Source organism: Cygnus atratus, chromosome 1 (genome assembly GCF_013377495.2).
Source record: "Cygnus atratus isolate AKBS03 ecotype Queensland, Australia chromosome 1, CAtr_DNAZoo_HiC_assembly, whole genome shotgun sequence".
NCBI classification, from domain to species: Eukaryota; Metazoa; Chordata; class Aves; order Anseriformes; family Anatidae; genus Cygnus; species Cygnus atratus.
In genome coordinates, this window is record NC_066362.1 from 110,927,607 (window position 1) to 110,953,381 (window position 25,775).

At 38.8% G+C, this 25,775-nt stretch overlaps 1 protein-coding gene across 6 annotated transcripts in view; it reads right to left on the reverse strand.

The window, feature by feature from the left end:
* The window catches only part of SYNJ1 (synaptojanin 1), a 64,904-nt gene extending 41,130 nt beyond the window's left edge, over positions 1-23,774 (reverse strand). For 4 of the 6 annotated variants that reach the window (XM_035545804.2, XM_050715996.1, XM_035545802.2 and 1 more), the window contains exons 1-10: positions 23,669-23,774; positions 22,476-22,621; positions 11,557-11,643; positions 10,891-11,158; positions 8,427-8,652; positions 7,103-7,186; positions 6,281-6,342; positions 5,588-5,684; positions 4,144-4,313; positions 1,534-1,615 (exon numbers count right to left, since the gene is read on the reverse strand). In XM_035545804.2, coding sequence (XP_035401697.1) covers positions 1,534-1,615; positions 4,144-4,313; positions 5,588-5,684; positions 6,281-6,342; positions 7,103-7,186; positions 8,427-8,652; positions 10,891-11,158; positions 11,557-11,643; positions 22,476-22,599 — 1,200 coding nt within the window. In that variant the 5' untranslated portion in view covers positions 22,600-22,621; positions 23,669-23,774. Of the gene's footprint in view, positions 1-1,533; positions 1,616-4,143; positions 4,314-5,587; positions 5,685-6,280; positions 6,343-7,102; positions 7,187-8,426; positions 8,653-10,890; positions 11,159-11,556; positions 11,644-22,475; positions 22,714-23,668 lie in introns of all 6 variants that reach the window. The other 2 variants (XM_050716001.1, XM_035545806.2) reach the window with 1 other exon arrangement.
* Positions 23,775-25,775: the final 2,001 nt, after the last annotated feature.

A 25,775-nucleotide genomic window follows, 5' to 3' on the forward strand; every position in this document is an offset into this window, starting at 1 on the left:
GTCAACGTGTTTGTTATTATCAAAACACATCAGGAATGGAGCTCAGTGATGAGTGAAATCGCAACGGCTGCTGTCATTCATTCTGTTTTCGTGCATAAGTTTTTCTCACAAACCGCAGTCTTCACACTTGCGGTCAATATACCTGAATTAATTTTCCACTATCTGTTCTACATTAAATACATTTATATATAGAAACACGTTATTCGACATTTAAGTTGCATTATTTAAATACAGTATTACTTTCAGGGACGTAGAAATAGGATATTGTACCTTTCTTGAAATCCTGGTTTATGGAATCAAGTTTACTTGCAAAAAAAAAATCAGGTCAGTCTATTGTTTATGGCTACCACCGTTAATACTGAAAATAAATACCAAAGACTAAAGCTAATAAAATAAGCTATTTTCAAGAGCTTTTAAAAATCTTTAAAACCTTGAGGTATCCTCTGGCAAGGAGGAGGAGTCTAAAATGATGAAGGATAAGATTTTGCATAGATAGTTTTCTGAAGGTTGGGGAGAAATCAACAAAAGTTACAAAAGGAATCTTGTAGAGAAAATTAAGTAGAAATAAGTGAGAAAAACTTCAGAAATTGCGTACTTCATCTTGTAATTTTAGCTGGTGATCCACAGCTCAGTAATTTATAAATGAAGAGAATAGTGTTTAAAAAAAATTTAGGTTGTAGAATTTTAAAATTAAGTAAGCAGCTGGTAAGGACTTACAGTTTTCCTTCTTATTAATTAGATTTTACAATTTTAGCTCATATATTTTAGCTGAAATTATAATTTAGCCCTAAAAAAGGAAAAGTTAGACACATCTGGCCTAAAAAGAAAAATCACTCTCAGTCCTTAAAAGGCATAACAAAGCAAGATTTAGAGATGTGAATCTATGTTTGCCACACAAGCATTATACTATACTTTCTGTTAAGCCATAAAAACTACTCTAATATCATTAAAATACAAGAGGTAATGTTTCACAATGTTTCGAGAGCAAGACAACTTGCTGAAGCACAGCCCTGCAAGAGGACTGAATCCTACGGTTCATGTCCAACTCCACATTGACCTGCGTGTGGCCAAAGCCTCAACCACAACTTTCTCCCATGAAAAATTCACTGCACAGTGCTGTGAAAATAAGATGACACAGCACTGGCAGATGCTAACCGTAATCTTACATGCTGAAGAACTTCACCTAACAGAGTAATTGGGAATGTTTTTGTGTACAACACTACCACCAATTCTGGAACTGCATGCCGGAACCTTAAAAGCCAAACAGATACCTAAAAAAAAAAGAGTGAAACATTTTTCATAATGCTGCATGACTGCTGTGTAATTACCACTACTACACAACCACGGCTTCTGCAAACTACTAAGAGCTGGCTGCCCACAGAATAAGAAGAGTATCATGCTATAAATTGAACGGCAACCGATGTTACGTTTTAATTCAGCTATCATACAGAACACACAGCTACTTTTACAATCTGATTCCCACAGAAGCGCCGGGAGCAACTCTATCTCGAAATCCATGTTATTTTTTCCTACCTCTAAGCCAAAGAAAGCCTGCACGCTGTTTGTTCTATCCAGACAGTCCAAGCAGTTTGTTCTGACAGTACCACTTTGAGATCTGTGCCAAGGACAACGAGAGACAGAGAGAAAACAACTGAAATAACTCATTTAACACACATATCATCAGCAAAAGACAGGGACATCAAGATCTGAACCAGAATAGTAAATCAGGGTATTGTCGCTGCATTGTTACTGTCATCTCAAGTACGTTTATAAATGCATCAGCAATAGAGGGTTAGCTAAAATAACAACAGGGAATTTTGCAACGGTGTTCATTACGCAAAAGTAATTTATTTTCTGCAAATAAAATAAGACTGACTTTATTTTTTCTGCCTTTCTCCTTGCTTTCTTGGTTAAGGTATTATGCAAGATGAAGTTCTATTTTCAAAGAATCTAACTAACACATTTCACAAGAATTTCAGAGGAAAAAGATAATAAATATGAAAACAAAACTAAGAACGTATTAGGACAATTGCTTGATTTCCTTAATTAAACTGAGAGTAACAGGAATTTCAACCTCTCTTTACTTTCTCTTTCCTCCCCAAATAAACACGAAAAAATAAACCTCTTCCCTTCAGCTCAACAGATGCTTGAGGCCTTCAGGGTCCCTGAAGTGCTGTCTTTCTTTGAAAGAAGCCCATCAATCCATGTTAAAAAGCTCTCAGAAGGATCACAATAGGCAATGTCCATGTTCTTCTTGGCTGGCTATGAGGACGAACTTCTGATGGTTCTCCCAGTGATTTACACTTTTTGTCTTTCAACATTCCCACTACATGCTTTGTCCAATTAAGTGAGTAAAGCTTCATCACACTTTACTTGGACACCTACTTTTTTTTTTTAAACTCTACTTGAACATCTAATCAGAAAAGTGTTGAAAATTTTGAAAAACCTTCTACAAGATTATTTCATTTCATTACTATCTGTTCGATTTGAAATAGAAACCAGCTTAAGACCAGTATTAGAAGAAAAACTTACATTCTCCAAAGGTCCATGAACTCCATGCAATTCTTAAAGTTATTGTAAGTCACAGCCTATTCTGCTTTCATTTTGTTATCGGATGATATCAGTTGACACTCCAGCAAGACCAAGTAGTACACTCCACAAAGGGATGGGAGTATACCATTTTTATGGTATAAAAAAAAGTTTATAACGCTTTTGGAGAAGCGTTTTGAGGTGGCTATGGGACCTAACTGCCCTCCCACTAAATCTAATCTCACACAGGTCTACTAAACACTGCCCCTGGGGTTTTTAATCCCACAGCCAGGTCAGAACAGAGTGGCATTGTAACCCTCTTCTCCCCTCCCACAGCACTAGAAGATGGAAGCCAGGACACTGCAGCATCCCCTTGCTCAACAATTCTCCTTTCATGGAAAACCCTGCACAGCAGCTCTGCTCTGGTGTTAATTAAAAGGAGGAAGGGTGTGAAACGGAGAAGAACAGGAATGTTGCCTATTTCTAACCCTGCCTCTCTTTTCCTGCTGAGATAAGCACAGCCTTTGCTCGAGGAAAAGGGATAGGGAAATAAGGACAGAAGTACACGTACAGCAGGACTGGGCAGCACAGAGCAGGGGATAAAATGTACATCCCTGCTACCACAGAGGTACAGACCCCCAGAGCTCTGCTAACAACTACAATTACAGTTACTGCCATGGTAACAGTTTACATTGCAATCCTCAACACTTCCACAAGTACTACAAAGAATTTCTCTATCAGAAGTTAGAGCTAAAAAGAATTTGGTAAAATTGGAAATGCGTGACTTAAAGCAAACATAAGCTGCTAAAAATGTCTCTCTAGACTACCTTTGACTCCTCTTCCTCAACTAGCTGTATTAGAATAAGTTGTTACTTTGATGATGTATTTTTATATGAACTGCAAAAAGCACAGGCTGCTGATCAAAATTAAGTAATACATCTTGTCTTCAAGGTTACTGAACAGCTGCTTGTACATTTTTAAACAAGGACGTTTCAATGTATATTTTTTGCACACACCTTGATAAGATACTTTTGTAATTATAATTCTCCCAAGTGGCAAAAACTTTATTTTAAAGCCTCTATAAAGATCTTACAATAAGAAGGTATTATGACTCATTACATTTTAAACTTCTGTGGCTATTGTGAGTTACTCATTTTGTGGAAAATTGAATCTGTCAATAGGTAAAATCCAGACAAACAAATTTTGAGGAAGACTGTACTGAACATCAACATTCACAACAAACAGAAAGCGGTATGCTCTGTTGCTGAAGAAATTATGAATAACGTTATACAGGGAAAAACATTCATTCTTTAATCCTCTATGGGTACACCCAAGAAAAGGGACAATTCCCCATTCTCACCAAAATGATGAAAATTAAGTCGTACACCATCAATGTCTCATTTTCCATCAAGACTTTCAGAGCATATTCAGAACGAGACAAAATTTGAATAAAATAAGCAATTCATACTTTAGCTGTTGAACATCATCTTGTATACAATAAAAATACAACAACATAAATAACTAGAAATATTTTTCCTCTTATCCTCTTGCTATAGGGTAACAAGTACCCTAAAAACATAATTTAATTTGAGTAAAGTTACAAAAAACACAAACCTTTTAACTTCTTTTCCATCAAAATAAAAAAATCCACACTCTAAGAATTTCTGGACTTGAGGTTTAAGCACACTGTGTAGTTTTTCTGCTTTCCCACCTTTAACCATTTGATGATAGTCAAAGTTCACCATATTGATATCAGCTGAATGTTCAGATGCTTTCAAGTGGCTCTGATATTTTAAACAGAAGAAAAACATAAATATACCAATAAATGAACATAGAACAGCTTAAGCTAAATATGAGGTTAACTAATAGAACTGCCTTAAAAATGTTTATCTATTACATGCTTTCTGTAATGAAAAGAAGAAAACATTATTATTATTATAGTTCAATAAGTCCCTCAGAATTGATTAATATTTTGCCTGTGTTTTTTCTTGCCACAATCAAAGTCAGGTTTTTTGCTTACAATACTAGGGGTCACCAAGACATTATGCATATGAAAGCTGTTTCTTCTGCTAAAATGCTTCAGCTTGCAAAGAGCTGTTTCAGTTGAAGCCCTTTTAGACATGGCTGCCAGCAATGATGACTGACTAAATACTCCATAAACTACAGGGAAAAAAAAAAAAATCAGATTGCTGTGGAGGGTGGTTTGAGCAAAACTTCCCCAATTATTCCCTGAAAAATCCTAAAAGTGCTCACAAAATCTTTGTTGGTAGAGCTATAAGCAGTTTTAGGCATTGATACACATATGGGAGCAATAATGTCTCCTGCCAGGATAGCTTGGATACATAAAAGGTGCTAGTAAATTACCTAAAATATTCACCGATTGTAATACAAAGAGAAAAGGAAAAAGGGGAAGGGAAACAACACATGGCTGCTGACATGTTCTCTGGCTTCAAACAGAGCTTCTCAAATTGTCAGCATTTGCAGACTACAGCGTGACAGTTATTTTTAACATACCTAGCAGGAATTCATAGAAGTAGCCAGTTACAGTCAATACCCTCTGAACAAATACTCCTATTTAATCAAAAAGCAGCTTTTAAGTTCAAATTGCAAAACTAATTAGTGATTTTTTTTTTAAATATTAAAGAAATATACCCAGAAATGCCGAGATTTTAAAAAGAAATGCCACAGTATGAAATGCCATGAAGTATCAATTGCCAGCATTACTGTGCAAAAAAGATTTCCTTTATAAATAGGCCACTTATAAGCATAAAATATGAAAATAATTGAACATCTTTCAATGTTGTCTGTTTCTGTTACAATTTTTCAGTAACAAATCTGAAGAGAATCAAAAAATAACTGTAAATCTAGCTTTTAAAAAAAATCATTTCATGTTACTTATATTAAGCGGTACTTTTATGATAAATGCAATTTTAATTCCAAGCAGTAGATGCTGCTGGTGATAGCACACCTATTTCATTTTTTCAAAGGTTATATAAAAGCTTCATAACAAGCACGCAAATTTTAAGGATATGCACAGTGCGAGAATGGTAGTACTTACCTGAAAAGCTTTGCTGAGCATGTGCTCCCCTTCTTTTGCCCCAAGTAAATTTACAATAATTTGCTTGCCATATAAATTTTTAAGAGTTCGGAAATGCCTGTTAACAGAAGAAAAATTCCACATATTTTTTGGCATGCTGAAAATTAACATGAACAGGTGGAACCCTGACTGAGACACTACACAAATGTACTGGCTACTCTAATAATTCCTGCAGGCCTTTTATTACATCATGGCCGAACAAGCCAATATCACTGAATGATAGCATCTATCAACTGACTGATGTTTAATTAGGATAACAGCACCAAAAATGTTGTTTAACAAAATACATTTAGTTCAAACCATAAGGTTGTGAAACAGAACTATCATGACGGGAATAAAATTGAAATACAGATTTCACTTTTATAAAGCAGCTGACAAATATAGATTATTCAATGTAAGCCTATTACAATTTTTGTTCTCAATTTAATAAAGTATTCATACACTTAAATTTTCTTCAAACTTTTCAACAAAGCACTCAGAGGTGCAAACAAACCTGTAGCAGTTTGAAAAAGCTACCCAGGCAGTTCACTGCTTTGCTGAATCACAGTATTGTATAAGCAAAGCCTCCTGTTTGAAATAATATATCCATCACACTGATGCATCACTTAGTAATAGCTTGTAGAACATTAACAAAAAGCCAAGACATCACTTTACCTGTCAAAAGCTGGTGCATTCGCCTCAAAACCCCTTGACATTCTGACACGATGGGATCCCACCTATGACATGAAGATTACATTAAATTATTTGTCTTTACACATTTGACTAACTCTTCAAAGACCTCTTAATCCTAAATGTGACCTAAAAATTCATTTCACTACCTAAATTAAATCCCCCAAATTTATTCTACATGCTACACTGTGCATTCTTTTTATTGATTTTTAAGTTCCTCTTATTTTTCTAAAAATAACTTTTTTGATTGAATATATTTAGTCACATCATCTAATTACTTCTTGTTCTGAATAAAAGGTATGTACATATTTTAGTGGTTCTACTTACCATATGTCTAGCTCAAGGAACCTACAGTAACTATGAAGAATGAACTTTTCAGAATCTTCCCTATAAAAATATATCACAACAGTAGTTGCTGATACAATCCCTCTTTCAAGAAAACTGGGATGTAATTATATTGCAGTTACTCTTGATCCATATGACTTCTTGAAAAGGCTCATACTCGAGAACAATTCAAAAGAAACGAGTCTCTTTGTATGCCCTTAGATAACCTATTTTGAAACAGCAATTTAGATTAAAATAGAAAAACTCAATTTCAGAAACAAAACATCTCAAAGCACTGGATGTTTGTTACATCCAACGGATGCAAAACAGCATTCAAAGACCTGAGAGTAGCAGGCTTCGTGTATTAAACAATAGCACCTACTTGCTCCCAAAGGACAACCTCATCCTGATCAGAAGAGCCTAAACACTACTCTAAGATGCCTAAAAAGACATGAATAATAATTAGAGCCATCTCCTGCTTACCTGCAGGCCTGGCTGCTCCCAAAATAATGGAACAGATCCTCGAATCTGTATGAAAGACGACACAGAATCATCTAAAAATATCACCTGTTGAGAAAAAAAATCATAGTATTAATAGGCATTAGGGAGTATAAGAAAGTTTTAGTTTTCTTAGCCTTAGCTACACACACAGAAAATATATTTACACATTTGCCTATTCCACGGTGTAAGCTAAAATACCAGTTGTCTTCCCCACACTTTTTCCTCTCCCCACTCTGAACAATTCATATAGGAAGTTCTGGCAATTCTATACTTCCTGCCAAACCATGATTCAGAAAGTCTAAGCAAATACGTCAAGATTTTATTAATATCGCCTGAATGACTTTTGTACTATGACATTTAAAAAACTGGTAAGAATTTCCTGTATGTTTTCTGCTTCTTACATCACAAGACCCATAACAGTTGGGATGTAAACCTATGCATAGAAAATAACAATGCACCCTACTCAGAACACCTGCACAGATTTCGTGCATTAGAATCCAAAATACAGCGGTGTGTTGTGTGTAAAGGAAAGAAAACTAAGTAGGATGATATGCCACAGTCATCTAGTGACATTATCTGCCAGGAAACTTGGATGTAGAAACTGTAACGACAGCGTTCTGACAGCTCCTAAAATCGGATGTGTATGGACAGAGCCCTATCTAGATAAAATCCTGCTGAAGTCACCCAGGCTTTGCAGGAGTCAGTCAGTCAAAGATACCTACTCACATGAATACAGTTGCAGGAACAACACCTTGATAACTAGGTTATCATAAGAAATAAGCAAAGAAAGTCCAGCAAAGAATGATTCAATAGCTTTGTATATTTCTCTATAATAAGGGCAATCAAATGCAGTGGAATTACAGTGGCTTTAAAGACTACCTTTAGCTGAGCCATATTATGTAACCATAGGAATGCTTTTATCTTTGCCCAACCACCATATAACACGAATTTGCCCAAATCTCTTTTGCTGATGTTTACAATTAGCTCAAGCTAAAAGTAGTACACGCTCACTCACAGCTCAGGTTAAGAGCAAATATGGCCACCTACAGCAGTTCAGCTGATGTGTAGCAACTTCTTAGGCTACTAAAACTCAGACCCATGCATGCCCTGACCTCAAGCTACACTAAAAACCAAGATCATCGAATTATGTAAGCTACTTAGTTTCCTTATTCAGCAGCAAAGGAGCTATTCCTGTATCTTTGGTTATAGATGACTCACAATCTGTTGAGTTAGGGCAAAAAACTATCCACATGCTTGTTTATATTGAGCTCATCAGGCAAGTGAATGTGCACTGTAACTAACATACCTGCTCTGTTTCAACAAAATTTGCAACGTGACCATCATCATTAGTTCCCCGAACATTAAACCTGGTCCCAGCTCGTTCACAGCTTAGTCGTGAAATGAGACAAGCCTTTGCCTGCTTGTGAGCTGCATAAATTGTCCTTATCTCCACTCCTCCACACATGAGCCGTAACAACCAGTCATCACAATTCACACCATAGTGCTTCAGATGTAGATGAAGTGATTGGTTCCTATCAGGAAAAAAAAAAAATGGGAAGGAAATAAAACACAGCTCAATTTGTTAAGCCAGCTGCTAACTTCTTAGATTTTATGCCCACTACTACAGATAAGAGAAGAACATCATGTATGACAATTTCATGATATAATTATTATTTAAATATACTTGAAATAGCAAAGGTCCCAAGAGAATTGCTTTGATCACGGCACTGGAAGAGTATGGGGTGTAGCCATGAATTGTAATGATCTCAAAAAAAAAACAAAAACCAACACTTACAGCCTCTGCTCTTCACCTAGCAAAAAAACCACAACAGTTCAAGGTTTGTTTTGTTTTTTTTTTTTTTTTTTTTTTTATATTCCCAAGAATACATTCATAACCAATTGATTCTCAAATTTCTGAAAATACCAGTTTCAGGGTTAAGTGCTGGTACATTATGTATTACATATACCCAACTCTAATACCAATTACTGCCCAAATGAAAGAAAGATCCACAATCTGGATATACCTGCACATTAAGTAGTGACACTGAAGAAAATAAATAAGACTGAAGGTTGGGTTTTGTGAGGGTTTTTGTTTGTTTGTTTAACCTCACTGTACTGGGACTTGGCTTTTGATCTTCTTCAATTGTATAAAAAGGAAGTAAAGTTTTCTGTATAGCAAAGAAAAGCAAACTCTAGTAAGGGAATTGTTTCATCACTGCCCAGAAAATTCTATCATAATTTCAAATAACGTTTGGCTTAATAGTTGAAGCTATTTACTTTAATGTTAGCCTTTTTGTTCTAAGTTTCTAATTAAAAAATATATATACTTGCAATTCATCAAACACCTTGGCTGCTTTAAAAATACTCATTAATGAAGATTCAAATCAGATGAATGCATTCATTTCACAGAACGGTACGCAAATGCATTACAATAGAAGACTGAGAAAGTAAACAACATTCTTCCCTAGAAAATGTGAGACTGGAACTTTTGAATAGAAGAAGTCCAAGACAGCTTACTGAAATGCATAAGCAGAACACTGTCTATTATTCACTTTTAGTGTTTACATTTCTAGATCTTGGAATCTGGGACACTACATCTTCCTCCTGTTGAGGCCAATTCTTACTGAAAAAAAGGCCAGGTAACTTAAGAAGTTTTGCAACAGGGGACAAAATGCAAGGCCAATCTGATTTGGATAGGATCAGCAGGTATCGTCACTTCAAGCCTTGAAATACTGACCTATTAAGATGGAGCTCAGTCTTCTTCCAGACATAAATAACTAGGTTCCCATAATTCCTGTATATCTACATTAAGATATAAGTCTCTGAAAACTACAGCTTATTTTCTGTCCTAATACACATATTTGGTCTTACGTAGTAATCAGATCATACTCCTCTATCTGACCAAAACAGTGGCAATGGTGTGCCAGAGGTGTTTTGGTGTCCTGCATAATGAACAAAAGAGGGGGAAGAGGTAGCTTTTCACCTGTTCAACCTACTGCTGAAACTTCAGGACCTTTCCAATGGTTATGGAAACATATTCCATTCTTAACAAAGGCTGAAAATAAGGGATTAGAATTTGTTCTCCTTCCCTAAATGTCAGAATGCATCTCTGGTGTTATTTAAGATACTTATTGGCAGAAACAGGAGTATTCTTTTCCTCAAGAATTTTGTGTCAAAAACTTGGCTTTATTGAAAGATATTCTGTAAAAAGATAGTAAGTTCAGCAGCCAAGCAACGTGCACTGTAGCGTAATGTACCTACTCTGTTTCAACAAAATTAGCGACAACGCTATTATCCGTGTAATAAAATTTTTAAATCCTTTCGATTTGTGGAAACCCATTTGGGAACTACATATAAACTGCACACCATTTTAGAAGCCAGAATACTCAAAAGACGAAAAATTTCTTTAAAGTTCCATGCCCACACTCACTTAAAGAAACTGACAGATTTGATGAAGAATTAAGAGACACCGAAGCTGAAATGTAACACATCACGACCAACTGTTCAGATCAAAGTATAGTATCACAAGCAGTAAAAAGTCTGTCTCTTCCAATTAAGAAATTCCAGGTGGCCATGGAAACATTGCATCATTAAGATAAAAGTTATGTCCTTACAATTAAAATAATGCTGTTCTAGCTCATCAACATTTGTGAGACAAGGGCATACATTTAAGAGCTGATAAAGACAAGGTTAAAAAACTTGGCACAGGTTAGTCTGAACAGGCATGTGTTATTTTACATAATGTCTGATAAAACACACTATGAACTCACCAGAAAAACCTGTTGTCAGTGGTGTGCTCTTGCATGCTGCGGTGAGCATTAAGACTAAGATCTAAACTGACACCAGTTGCAGACCATGCAAAATAAAAGTTTCCTGAATTCAAAACTTTGCGCACTTCTGAAATACGATCTTCATCTGATGAATCAATTCGTAATGATACAAATTCAGTGGAAGTAACTCGAAAGACTTCAGAATCTTGAATCTTTCCCACAGACATGCATCCTGTTACTAGAACCAAATAATGTAGCAACGTGTCTCCTGTGAAACCAGAAAAGGCAAAGGTAAGAGAATGAATCTTAGTAGACTGTGATGCTGACGTATTTATATTCTTAAATGCGCATAATCTTAACCTGATTTGGCTGAAAAAAATGAAAGCATAACCAACATCAAGAAGCCATTTTCAAGTTCAACAGAATAAAAGGAAACACAAACAGGAGAAACAATGCTGAAAATAACAAGGATTGCAAAAACGGAAGTTATTTTTGTCTACTCCCTCATTTCTGGGAATGCTCCAAACTTGCAAGTTACTCTACAAAGTCGAAAAATAAAAAAAAAGCACAGTTCCTGTTCTGGAGATCCTGTGCCGTGCAGTTTTACAGAAGCAGCACAATTTTCTTTCCCAAACGAAAAATTAAGGTTCTAGATAGTTTACTCACCAAGGTTTAATCTTAAAACGCCTAGAAGCCCATATGCATCCATTACCTTGGAGTAAGTATTCTTGATTGTATCTTTTTCTGCAGATGCTGAAGAGAGAAAACACAAGATGTTATGATGGTAAAGACTGTATACAATGATAGGGAGAATGAGTCCACTCTGAACTGAAAATCCAGGAGTACAGCTATAGCGCTTACATGAACTTGCCAGAAAGAAATCAGAACGTACAAGCATATGGCTTTTTATAATGGAAAATGAGTATTTGATTTTATTACAGCGTATGGTCACGCTATGTTTTTAGGCAACAAAAAAGGGAAAATCTTGCAAAATCTCCAAGTGATAATAAAGGAGAATGCTTACACTTTTAATATCACCTCCTAATATGAAAAGCATCTAAAACATGTGAATTATTTCCATGAGAGTGCTGTTCTGTAATTAGTTAAAATTAGAGTAGTGCTAAATGATCTCTAAATAAATAAATTTGTCTCCAAGGATAAAACCATGAAGTGACAGTATTATTTTCAGATAACTAAACTACAGTATCACAAGTGCAGTTTATCTAGTTATAGCTATATTCCAGGGCAATCTAAACTCTTGCAGGGCCACATAACAGTATTTAAAATTCACGTCATACATTAGGAAAACAATTTTTAATAGAAATTTGTGAAAGAATATCAGTTTGTATTATTTTAGAAGAAATTAAAGTATATCTACCACTGTTTACCAGGGAGTTAATTTTAGTGTACACTTTAGAACTCTGATTTGGTCTTGAAAAACCAGGCAAACAAGCTTGATGGCAGATCCAGGTGACAGCAATGCCACAGAGCAGAAAGAGGATCCTGTCAGTCCTGAGCTTCTGCTCTTGACTGAGATTGTACCTGAAGCACAGGGACCAACAATTCCAGCTGTGCCACTGGTCCATGAAGATAGAGATTTCTGGGTCAACAATGATTAGTGCTTTTTCCCTCCTCAGAAATAGTTGATTTTCACTTTGATGCTGGACTAACAGTTTGACATATACTGTAAATCAAAACACCTACTGCTTTGGCACTCTGCAGCGTTCTGCATCACATTAGCTATACTTCCTTCAGAATGGCTATTGTAAGTCTTTCTAGTGAGAATTCCCTAAGCTTAGCCCAGTGCTGTCCATGTACAAGTCTATCCCTTCTGTTCAAACGTCTGCCAGGTCTATTCTTAAAGTGGACCAGATCTCCAATATAGATGAAACCATTACTTAACACCAGCCTGAAATCTAAGCTCACTCAAGATGTTATTAAATGCACTTAAAAAAACCAACAAACTTAAAAAATATATATTTATCTGATACGCTGTATTCCTGTAATCTCAAACCTAAGAAAGAGAGAATTATAACAGCATAATTCTTTCCAAAGTCATCATTCATAACAAGTGTTAAAACTCCCAGCTAATCTAAACACATTGCTTACATATAGCGATTTTGTCAGCATCACCAAAATGTATTTTGCTTAACTAGATAACCAACAGGGTGGAAAGAACACCTTCTAAACCTCAAAGTGTGGTTCTTCCAATCTGTTTTTCCAATACACATTTAATGATATTAATACACTCATCTAAACTCAACTTTTGGTAAGCAGAAAACTGCCGTGTTGCTCTTCCACATTTTGAATTATTAATGAAAGATGAGGTTTTGTTTCCATCTAATAGCTTTTTGCAGGGTTTTTCTTGAGGGTGCCCGACAACATTTAATGACATCTTAAAACAACAGCTTTTCTGTCTTCTGCGGATTTATTCTGCTTTTCCCATTGCACACAACACCTTTATCCTTCCTAAGCCTTAGTAAATAAATGCCTGAAGTGAATTAAGTAATGTGGGCTTTGCAAATTCAGATCTACAAAGAAAAAAAAAAAAAGGCCACTAATAAAGCAGAATAACATGGCAAAACCAAACAGAAAACAGAAATAGAAAAACTTACTGTAGCCAGTCAATTATTACTCTTTCAACCAAGCTCCCAAGCACCAACCAAAAGCATCTAGGTTTCATTTCATGGTTTTCAGATACAGTATGTATAACACAGTGTGAACCTTCCCACAGTCTGAGCATCCATGAAATCTGAAATAATTTTGAATTGGGGATGACTGATACTAGCCAACAGAGCAAACCAACAAATGGTTTTTAAGTAAGTCTCCTTTCCTGAAGAAATTGAGCTAAAAAGAAGGCAGCCATAAGAAGTACTGACAGCAGAAAAGGGAACAATTAACACTCGTTCAGGGTTAGCTCCACAGCACTGCATCACTTCCCCACCACAGAAGCACCAGGCCCAGGCTACGCAGGGATGTTTTGGATTAGCACTTGCATTTTGCAAAAGCCAAGATGAAATCAGGAAGAAGACACAGCTAAGCCATGCTCCCTCCTGTTTTCTTCCACTCGAGCTGCAGGACCAGCAGCATCCTGGTGGCCGGAAGCCAGCCCCAGGCTCCTGGTGGGACAGGCCATGATGTCAGGCTGCTGCAAGGAGTCAGGATCGGGCCTGGTGAGAGCAACTGTGGTCAGACACAGCTCCGGGATGTCCAGGGACACGGGGACAGGGATTTGGCAAGGTTGGGCTGGGACATCAGTCTGTCTTGGTGGGCCCAGGGCCGGGCAGGGCTGTGGGGAGCTGGAGCCTGGCCCTGCTGAGGCTGATGTGAGGGCCTGGGCCTGTGGGGAGGCCCCAGGGGTGGGCAGGGACAGGCAGGGCCGGTGGGGGCACGAACAAGCTGCAATGTTAACAGAAAAGTGTTTGTACTGGTGGTTTAGACCAGAAATCCACTCAGCCTCCAAACATTTACAGGAAATGTATTTCCCAAACCAGCCTCTCCATCAGTACTAGCCACAGGGATGCCTTTCATTCACGGATGTAAGTAGAAACTCCCAGGCCAGAGCAGATCCAGACAGGAATTATTATTGACTGCCATTGCACGTGGCATTTCCCATTTCTGATAATACCAAAGAAATTTGTGGATTTTCCTATCACTCAGCACCAACAGGGTGAGGAACAACGTAAGTGCTCTGGAACCATTCGGATTCTCCCCGTATCTATTATATTTAATGGATCCTTCCTTGCCAGAGCAGGAAGTTTCATCAAGATCTGCCACCTCTCACTTCATTCAGGATGCACACGGCGTCTTCAGATAAAGGTGGATATGCAAAAGCAGCTGAAATTACAAAAACATGTGGCTAAGACCTCATCTCTATAATACCTTATACCTAGCACACGCAAAGCCAACTTTCAGTTTCCTCCGTGAACAGCTGAAATTACCAGCTGGGTGAACTGCAGCTTAGAAGTTAAACCACAGCAAGGCTAAGGTAATCCTGACAGGAGGAGAGGGCATTTCCAAGAGCATTTCCTCATTTCCTCTGTAACATTCTTTACGAATGTGAACATCTCTTCATGGAATGGTGGGCTGGCCTGCAGACGGGAGAGCCCTTTTGATTTATGAGCTCTATACCTTGAAAAAAAGCACGGCTATTATAAATATCCATTCAAAAAAGCATAAACTCATACAAATTAATGAACCTACTTCTCCTTCAAAATTTGACTTTTCTATTTATTTATTTTTAAATAATTGGAGGCAAGCAAATACAATTGAGGCTATTTGAAAAAAAAAAAAGCTAAACATTTGCTATGAAGTAGGAGTTAAAACACACAACTTGTAAAGACAGAAATTAGCAACTAGAATGACAACTTTCATCCATAACACCGGAGTTAACAGATTGAAATTACAATGTATCGGGCACTAAACAGGAGACTTAATGCAAGCATACACGTGTCTATGTATAAAGATGGACAGAAAATATTATGAGGCCACAATCCTCCATTACTTTGCATGAGTTCAGACAGTAAGTAGAAAAGAAATGAAAAGCACCTTCAACTTAATCCATTACGTTAATTAGATTCAAGTTGATTCATTTCTAAAACAAAGATAACGATTTGCTATTTGGCAGTCCAAATAATAAAAATAAATAAATAAAACACCAACACATTTTTAATGTGCTTTTCAGGTCAAGTTGTAATGTGTTCCGGTTGAAAGCCAGCAAGCCTCATGTGCAGTGTCCAGCAAAAAAGAATAAAATAATTTTAAGTCAACGTTGATTAAAAATTAATAGGCCATAGTATTTTTAAATGGTAATGTTGCACTTGTTCCAAGTTAAATCACAAGCGTGTATCTGTAATATCACACCTTATCAGTCACTGACTCACTTAAGAAAGGTGACTGATTAAATTATTTTAGAGGGATTATGTCAGCCCTCTTACTGTTATACAAAGGGAACCCCATTAAAAATCCTGTCTTCGCAACAGCTTGGTTCAAAATGTAATCTGTTTAATTCCCAGCTAAAAACGAGTGTTACAATTTTTACATGAATTATAAAGCTATAATCACATTAGAAGTTATCATTTTGGCTTTCTACAGTTGTTTTCTTCTTGGTGGGTTCACAAGGTGGCATCATGACTCAGTACGAGCTGGTAGCAATTCCCAGGTAGAACACGGGACACATCCCAAAATTATGTATAGCTCCTTCAGAGACAAGACTACTCTCATCTAAGTTAGAAGAGAGAAAAAATCATGCTACTGCCACTTCCAAATGTTTAAAATCTGAAAAGTTTTTTGTTTTGTTGTGTTTTACAATTTCTTGAGCTTTTAAGATTGAGGTTTTGAACCTTTTTCTCAAATTAGAACAGTTAAAATTTCGGTATTTAAATGAAAGCTAACACTTGAATATCGCCACATAGGAGAGACAGTAAAGTCAGAGCAAACACTTTCATTTATAAGTTAACCAACTGAAGAACCATTTTGTTACTTTCGATACTTCGTTGACATAAAATAGATGCAAAGAAAACTGGAAGAACTCTGATATTTAAAGCTGCCATACTTCATACAATTATTGTTTGGAATTAGTAGGATTTTTTTTTTCATTTTATTGGCTAGTTCAAATTATTAAGTATATTTATTCACTTCAAATACATGTTTAAACGTTACTGTAATCTACACATATCTTAAGACTGAGGGGAGGAACCACCAAATAACAATTCACCTCTACTCGGCAATAAGAAAAAAAAAGACATTTCTAGATGTTAGCAACCCTACTTTAAATACAACACACCAAATTAAACACTGTTTGGAACAAAACAAAAAAGTAAAAGATGAGCAGGTAAAATGAATGGTTGCTTTAAAAATCTGTCTCAACACTATGCAAACATACTATTGGTTACTTCAGAAAACATATCTTTTTAACTAACAATACTGATGAGGGGAAAAAACAAAAACAAATTAAAGCTGCCCTACATAACAGCCTACAAGCACATTTTTATTGCTTTCTGACCCAAGTACACGTTTTTCACTGAAAACAAAAATCTACAGTATTAATAATATACAAAGTTTTTTTCCTAATACCATTTTAAGTTATTTTACCATATGAATTATGAGTACCAACTTTTTGCCTGTACAAGTTCTATGCAGATTAATTTGTAATATAATTTACAATCACAAAAATTTCAATTTAAATACATGCTAGCATACAGAAAGGCTACCAAATTATCTCATATATAGAGATGTTAATTGGTTTTTCTAAACAATGTCTGAGTAATTCCAGTATGCAAACTAACCTTCTTAACAGACATTTAATTAGCAAGAGCTATGATTCAATGGGTGCCTAGTAGGGAAAACGCCAAGCCTTTTACTATCACTCCTGTGCTAACATAAAAATGAAAATCTACTGAACTGAGAAGGGAATATTCAGACAGATAGTTATTTGTTCACAGTAAAATCCCTTCGTAAAATCATGCACAGGGCTGTGGTACAGCTACAGAATGGTCTTCACAATTGCCGTAAAGCTAGCCTACCTGAAAAGCAAAGAGCTTTCAGACTCTATTGCAAGCAACCTTCTTCCTAATATTTCCAGAGCTGTGGACCAAATTTTCATAGCTCCATTATGCCATTCAAACAGGTCATAGTCCTCTCAGGCAAAAGTTACTGCCTCCAAAAATCTCCCAGGAAAATTCTTACGGTAACGGCTTCTTGAACTTTTCACAGGGTGCTAGGCTAACACATGTTGTCTTTGTTAAATGACGTGATTTTGCTGGAAATGCCTGGAAAGCAACGAGCTGAGCACCTTCCCAGCAGGTTTGAAAGGACAGTAAATTCAGAAGGAATTCCGTAAATGGCAGCTGATGACAGGAGGACAGATGACAACCTCCTCCACCAGCATAGTTACACTCGGCATCCACCGTAGCTGGTGCTTCCCTGAGGCTTCCAAAATGTTTTAAGATACTGTTTAATGGGTAGGTGTAGCCCAGAAGATGACACCTAGTCAAAATAGTAATGACCACGGTAGGGTGAATTCACTATTTGCTCTATTCATCCAAGCCCCTTTACATTGGTATATAAGACTGGCTTCATACGAACACAATATTGTATCACAGCACGTTCAAAAACTGTTCCTACCACAGCCCGTATTTAACCTTTTTCTGTAATACAGACGCTCCTTTCAGAGGATAAATTACTGCTTGAAGAATTTTAATTCTTATTATTACTATATATATATATATATATATATATACACACACACATACATTTATGTGTACACTAATATAAAACAGGGAAATATCAATATTTTGCTTATTTTGTAGGATCCCGTTATGAAAAACGGCATGTAGAAATTTCTTTTGAAATATTCTCCTTCCCTAATTAAAGGGATGTGAGTCCACTCAAAATGCTGCATACACATTATTTTGGGAAAAAAAAATAAAAGAGGAGAAAAATAGCACAGTAGCAGGTTGTGAGTATACAGAATGTTACCCTCCTTCAAGATTATGCACATATATGTGGTGCTCATATGCTTGTTTTCTGGGTGTCTAAGTTTGCTAAAGCACCGTATCGGCTCCAAGCCTCTTGCAAAATGATTATATGCTATATCTGTCCACACTAGCAGATGGGGTATCTGTTATTTCCTCCACCCCAGCGATGCAGTATCAAGATTTTCTTTTTAAAAGAATGTATTTACTTAGAAATGGAGCGTGAATGGGTGATGGCGTTGCTAAACAAGACTATGAATACTGGGATGTCTGCTGCACACGTAGGTTATTACAGCTCTTAATTTATCCAGCTCTACAGAAAGCTCAGGGTGGGCACAGTGCCTCTTCCTGTTCACACCTGCTCTCTTGTCAGCTTTGCATATGGCTGAAGTCCAAGGATGCGCACGAAGCTCCAGCTCTGTCTCCACTCGGGGCGCAGTATTTTCCCAAATGACAGAACATTCTCCTTTACTCATCACAGGCGACAGGAGTAAAAACAGCTTCCCACTCGTTTCGTTATGACTCACCAGAGAGGCACAGGGAGAGAGAACATCTTCCCGCTCGGTCAATGAAATCTTTGAAGGTAAGATAGCTCAGTAAAGGCCCCTATTTCAGAGAATAAATATACCGCCTATTTCATATGTCAAATAATAATAATAAAAAAAATCCATGACATCCTCCAACTAAATTCTAAACAAAGAAGCAGTCAAGCTGCTGACATTTAAAACCAAATGTCTTACGAGGCCTTGAGAAGCAAGTTGGCAGGATCCCTTCAGACTTCAATACCCTGTGCTAACCCAATACTCGGAACGAGCTGATAAAAGAGGGATTTCATAATTTTATGTAAGGCAAGTGAAGCATTTCTCAGATGTTTTGGTCACAGTAACACTAACTAATCCATGTCACAAGCAGTGCACAGAACACTTCCAGCAGAAGCACGGCTTGGACAGCTTCCACGTTAAGACCGAATGATTACGCAACAACAACCCCCTGCGAACCGCCCTTTCCACACTCTTCTTTCTTCCGTCCTACTCTGTTGACTTGAATAACACATTCAGCACAAATAAAACACGCACTGAAAAAACACAAAACATACGAATTGTACAGCATTTCATACAGGAGCCTAATGAAACCCTCTGAATTATCTTGCAATGCTTCACTGAATGTAGAGAGGACGAAGGTTAATACCATTATCCTTTCCTCAGCAAAATGACAGATGGACTTCCTTTAAGATGACATTTAAAGGATCAGTAAGCTTTTGTTCCTTTCTCTCAGTCCAGTTCAAACACAGACCCTCTCTGTGAGTGCATACTGCACAAGATGTGGTTCACCAAGCCTCTCAGAAGCGAGCCGCATGATTCACCTCCAGTTCTAATGTATTTCACTAGGTTGTACGTACGTCACATGTTCTACATACAGACAGGAACTATGATCAGGCATAAGGCTAAACAACATATCTTTAATATTTATTAAAATCTTTTGAAAAATGTCTAACAGCTTAAGATTGGTCTCATTAGTTTTTAGACCTTAAGAACTTACCACCACCAACAAAAAGTTTTTAACAGTTTGCAGTGATGCTGCTCTGCATTTACACATACTTGATCTGACCATTTTTCTACCTATTTATGCAGAATGCAAAAAACATCTTGGGGAACTTCCCAAAGGACCAGTCTTTCATTAACTTTGGCTTTGAAATTAGGTTTCACAGAATCATTAGAAACATTAAGGGTGGAAAAGACCTCCAAGATCATCTGGCCAACCATCCCCCTACCACCATGTTTGTACCAACACCCAGAAGTTTGTGGGGCTACAGACTAGGTTCTTCTGACTAGATTCGGTGGCATGACTAAAGCAATGGAGTAGTACTTTACAAACCATAACCAAGCACCAATAATTGTATTCCTTGAAATATGTACTGAAAAGAATACGTACCAAAAAGAATACGTACCATAAGCAAACAGCAAGCAAAATAAAAAGGGGAAAAAAAAATCTCAAAAATGAAATTCTAGCCCCTTTCTGCTATCTAGCACACAATTGTGACCTTTCAACCATTAGAAAAAATCATTATTCAGTAAAGAGTTTAAGTGAAAAAAAAAAAAAAAGGAACTAAAACTACCACAGTATTGGAAAAATAAGCCCATTTACCAGATAGAAAGAGTAAGCAGTTTACACGCTGAGGTTACTGAAAACAGTATTCAGAGCAACTACTTATAGCTAGGCATAAATAATTACCATGTTGCAACCTACCAATCAGAATACCAAGGACAAACCAGAACCCAAGAGGAGAGAGGCTTTTGAAATTCCTTTGGGTTTTAATTTCTCCATCCGATAACAATGCAAGGCACAGGAGAGGGCAGGAACTTCAGTATGGTTACAGATTTTGAAATTTTAGAGAGGAAAGTCTACCCACCTACCTGCAGTGTCTCACAGCACAAGAAATGATTAACTCTCTATACTTTTTGAGCATAACTTTCATGAATAAATTTTTAATACATTCCTCCTTAGGTAGCTTAAACATGTGCAGTGATTACTAAATATGTGCTAAAATAAACGTTTTCCACAAATCTTCAAAAACATTTTTCCCTTGTTTTACTGACTTCACTAAACCTGTTCACTAGCTTTGTGATTGGACACTTATTTCCAACCCAATCCACACCACGAAGTGCCATTCAAATACTGCTGCCAAATCCAAATTCAATACTAAGAAGGAACCGTATCAGACAAAAACAGTTCTCACAAGATGGGAGAAAAGCACGTACTGTTTTTCACCTGGATAATACAAGTTAATTTCAGCTGTAACGTCCACCACCCTAGCACATCCCGTTGCTAGGGCTCTAACAGTTAGTGGCAGCTTGTTCAAATCACACAGTAACTAAGATGCTGATGAAGACGCATGCCTGAGAGCACTTGCTCGTTCGGCCTGTCCAGCACAGATGACTATGGCCCGACTTCTAAGCACCTAACAGGACACAGGGACAGTCAGGTGCCTCAGAGAGAGACAATGCCACAGACAAGGAGCACACACAGTTACAGGAGTACCAATTGCAGAAACCAAAGAAAAGAAACACATCTCAAACCCCACTCATCTTTGGGGCTCTCACTTCTAACCTTGAGTCTTGTTGCAGTAGGGAACGTGCCCCTCTCAGCCCACTCCATCCTCTCGGAGACAGAGCACCCTCCTGAGCAGCACCGCTCTTTGAGCCCTCTCATGCTGCAGGCAACAAATCAAGGCTCCCATTTTCTGCCAAGCGGCTGCTCAGAATAGCTAGGTTACAAAACCATAAGCAGGCATCAGGGTTAACTCATCAAAAACTTATTGATTCAAAAGAAGTACATCCACAGTATGCAAGCTTTCTGTAAAAATCAAAAACAAGCCTAGAAACCCTCTGCAACCAGGTGCTCAGATTTACGTACTGAAGAATACAAACCGAACTACATTTTTAAGCCATATCTATAGACTTCAAGGATCTCTCCTGCACTTCTCGTTTTAGTGTCCTTGCTGAACTATGACTTTAAAACAAAAAGGATTTAATAGAAACATTCTATATATCACTGAAAATATGTAAAAATGACTTTGCAAGACACCTTGCTCCCACTATTTACTTATTTTATTACAAGATCAACTAACACGCAGTATGGCGATAGGTTGAAAATACAAGGACAAAATAAAGCTAAAAGTCAAAAAGCCATCAAAAAGTCATGACACAAACTGAGATAAACAAATTAAGATGATGTATCACTTAAGAATATAGAACTTTTTATTATGAAATAAAACATATAGATTTAGCTTCTTAATGAGTCATCGTGTATTCAAAAGCAGAAGATTGCTCAGAACCGAAGGTAAGCAGATGTTGTTGAACGTTATTAGAAGAAAATTTAGAATACATGAGAATACATATTCACAATGAAACCTTTTTAAACTTGTAAAATTCCCTCTCAGCAGTTAAAGATATGAAGCGTTTTTTTCATTTACATCAGAAGATTCTCCATCAGCAAATAAAAACAGAATAACTGTTTCTTCTGTATATTTCATAAATAAAAGCAAAGAGCTTACACAACGTAAAGTCTGCCAACTTTTTACATTGTAGTTATCAAAACATATCGACTTACAGAGGACAGCCACAGCTCCAGATTCAAACATGAGACATTCTTCTCTGTTTCTGGCTTCCACTATCACACTGAATGGAAGGGGATCCAGCTTGTGATAGACACGATATCCTTTACTGAAAGCCATTTTGCCTTTATCGGTGGCGGTCCTGTCCAACACAAGATGATGTTAGTGAAAGCTTCTTGTGCTTCCAGATACCTTCTGCAAAGCAGGTCTGACTTCCATGCTTTCCTAAGACTTCTACAGGTTTAACAAAAGGGGGAGGGGGGGGGAAGAGAGAGAAAAAAAGACATGCTCACTCTTTCTATGTCATGAGACTTATTTTATCTCTTGTTTCAAAACAAATATAGGGACTATCTAAAGATAACATACAGATGCTTCAAAAATGTAATTACCAAGAGCAGCACAAAGGATTTATTTAAGATCTATTCCATGACAACCAGAATTTGTTTCACAGTACTTAAACAAATGAGATTTCTTCTTAGGAAAACTGAAAATAAGGTTCACCTTTAGTCACCACAAACATGTAAGAGCAGCAGCTACCTTAATCAGAAACCAATGCCAAATGCAGAGGACGAGAAGCCTGGGCCAGCTTCAATTTATGGATGTATTTTAGTAATTTTGACATTATATGAAAAGATAGGACGTTTTAAACGGTAGAAGTGTTAAGAGGTTTTAGTATGTCATAGAAAAACGTTAACCTACTAGGGGAGAGGGCTGTTTTTATAAACGAAAGCAGGGTTTTGTCTGGACCGAAGCCCTCCCCTGCAGCAGCTGACGACTGAAACCTTGCAGCCCTGTCCTAGCGAAACCACCGACAGGCCACAAAGGTAAGGTCCTCCTTTAGAGCAACGCGAAATCAAGCACCGAGAGACCAGCGAGGGCTTCAGCTAAGGAAACACACGGCGGCGTGAGAAGCTGCTGGGAAGCCTGCCCCATCCCTTCCCTCCAGCTCCCCGCCGGTAACCTCCCGGGCTGAGGGCGACACGGACCCCCCCTGCCTTCCATCCCATCCCACCCCCTCCGGGGCAGGGGCAGGAGCCGCAGCCCGGCACCCGCGGCGCCCACAGCGCCTCCATCTTGTGTGCCGCCCGCCGCCCTCAGCAGCCCCGCGCCGCCGGGCGCGGGCTCCCCGCTGCCGCCGCCCGCCCAGCCCGGCCCGGCCCCGAGCCGCCGCCACCGGCGCCCCCCTCACCGGCCCTGCCGCCGCCTCCGGCCGCCCTTCCCGGCTCGGCTCGGCTCCCCGGCAGCCGCCGGGACCTCCCTTCCGCCACGGCCCCGCCGTCCCTTCCGCACTGCGCCTCCCGCCGCCGGAAACCGGTGTGTGTGAGTGTGTGAGTGTGTGAGTGTGTGTGTGTGTGTGTGCGTGTGTGTGTGTGAATGTGAATAGCGAGGCGCCCAGGCAGAGCTCACGGCACGGCGTGGGGCACTGGTGCGTGGCCGCAGCCTGCCTCGTCCTCACGGGCCGCCAGAGTTTTAGCCGCAGACCCCAGGCTTCTCCGTGGAAATTTCCACGCAGCCTGTGCGGGCTGCGAGCGGAGGAGGAGCAGCGCTGCTCGGCAGGGGCTTTGCTGTGCCGTGCTGCTGGTGCATGGCAAGCTGCAGGGACTACGGACGGCTCGAGAACTGCGTGATAAAATCAAGAGAGACGTGGCATTCACCAAGTCCTTAATTTCCTTTTATGACAAGGTCACCCGTCTAGCTGACCAGGGAAGCCAGTATATGTGATCTCTTCAGATTTCTGCAGAGCTTTCCATGCTGCTTCTCACAGTATCCTCCTGGACAAAATGTCCAGCCTGCAGCTAGATAAATACATAATACAGTGGGTGAGCAGTTGACAGACTGTTTGAGCTCAAAGTGTTACATTAGGGTTCAGGCTGGTGGCCAGTCACTAGTGAGGTTCCCCAGGGCTCCGTTTTAGGGCCAGTTCTTTTCAATGTTTTCATAAACGACCTGGATGTGCACAGGTCACCTTGAAGGTGTACTGAGTACGTTTGCAGATGACACTAAATTGGGAGGAGCTGTTGACTCCCTCGAGGGCAGAGTCCTTGCAGAGAGATCTTGACAAATCGGGGGTTCTGGTCGATGGCAATTTGAGCATGAGTCAGCAGTGTGCCCTGGCAGCCAGGAGGGCCGCCTGTATCCTGGGGGGCATCAGGCACGGCACTGCCAGCTGGGCGAGGGGAGGGATTGTCCTGCTCTGTGCTGCTGTGGCCTCACCTGGAACACTGTGTGCAGTTCGGGGCACCACAGTATATGAAGGACATAAAACTATCAGTGTGTCCAAAGGAGGGCTACAAAGATGGTGAAGGGTCTGGAGGGCAAGATGTATGAAGAGCAGCTGAGGTCCCTCGGTTTGCTCAGCCCAGAGCAGAGCAGGCTGAGGGGAGGCCTCATGGCAGCCTGCAGCTCCCTCACGAGGGGAGCGGAGGGGCAGGCGCTGAGCTCTGCTCTCTGGGGACAGCGACAGGACCCGAGGGCACGGCATGGAGCTGGGACAGGGGAGGGTCAGGCTGGGTGTCAGGGAAAGGTTCTGCACCCAGAGGGTGGTCGGGCACTGGGACAGGCTCCCCAGGGCAGTGGGCACAGCACTGAGCCTGAAGGAGTTCAAGAAGCATTTGGGCAATGCTCTCAGACACGGTCTGATTTTGAGGTGGTCCTGCAGGCAGCCAGGAGTTGGACCTGACAATCCTTGTGGGTCCCTTACAAGTTAGGATATTGTATGATTACATCTTTTACAAGAGATAAAAGAAATTCAAATGAAGTGTTTTTGTTTTCTTTTCCTTCCTTCCTTCCTTCCTTCCTTCCTTCCTTCCTTCCTTCCTTCCTTCCTTTCCTTCCTTCTTTCTCTTACGGACACATGTTTTGCTTCAGGGTAATATATGTATATTTTTTTTTTCTGATAGCTGAACAGTAAGGCACAGTTGAAAATGTAATACTCCGCTATTTGCTGAAAGACTTCAAAACATCAAAGAGCATCAGTTGAAAATGCAATCCAGCTGAGAATGTAAAAAAAAAAAAAAAAAAAAAAAGTATTATCCACTAGTGGGAATTTTGATAGAGCTATCAATTTCCAAAACTACCACTTACAATTTATGGAAAATGAGAATGAATATTTGATTCTAATTGCCAATATATTTTGTAACATAGCAAAGCATCTTACAAACAAAGTTTAATTTATTCCTAACTTTTGAATAATAAAAGGTTTTGGTAGTTTTTCTTCACCTGCCAACTGAATTTCAGAATCTCACAAACCTTTAATACATGGAAATAGTGAGGCATGCCTCTGTGATTTGGTATTA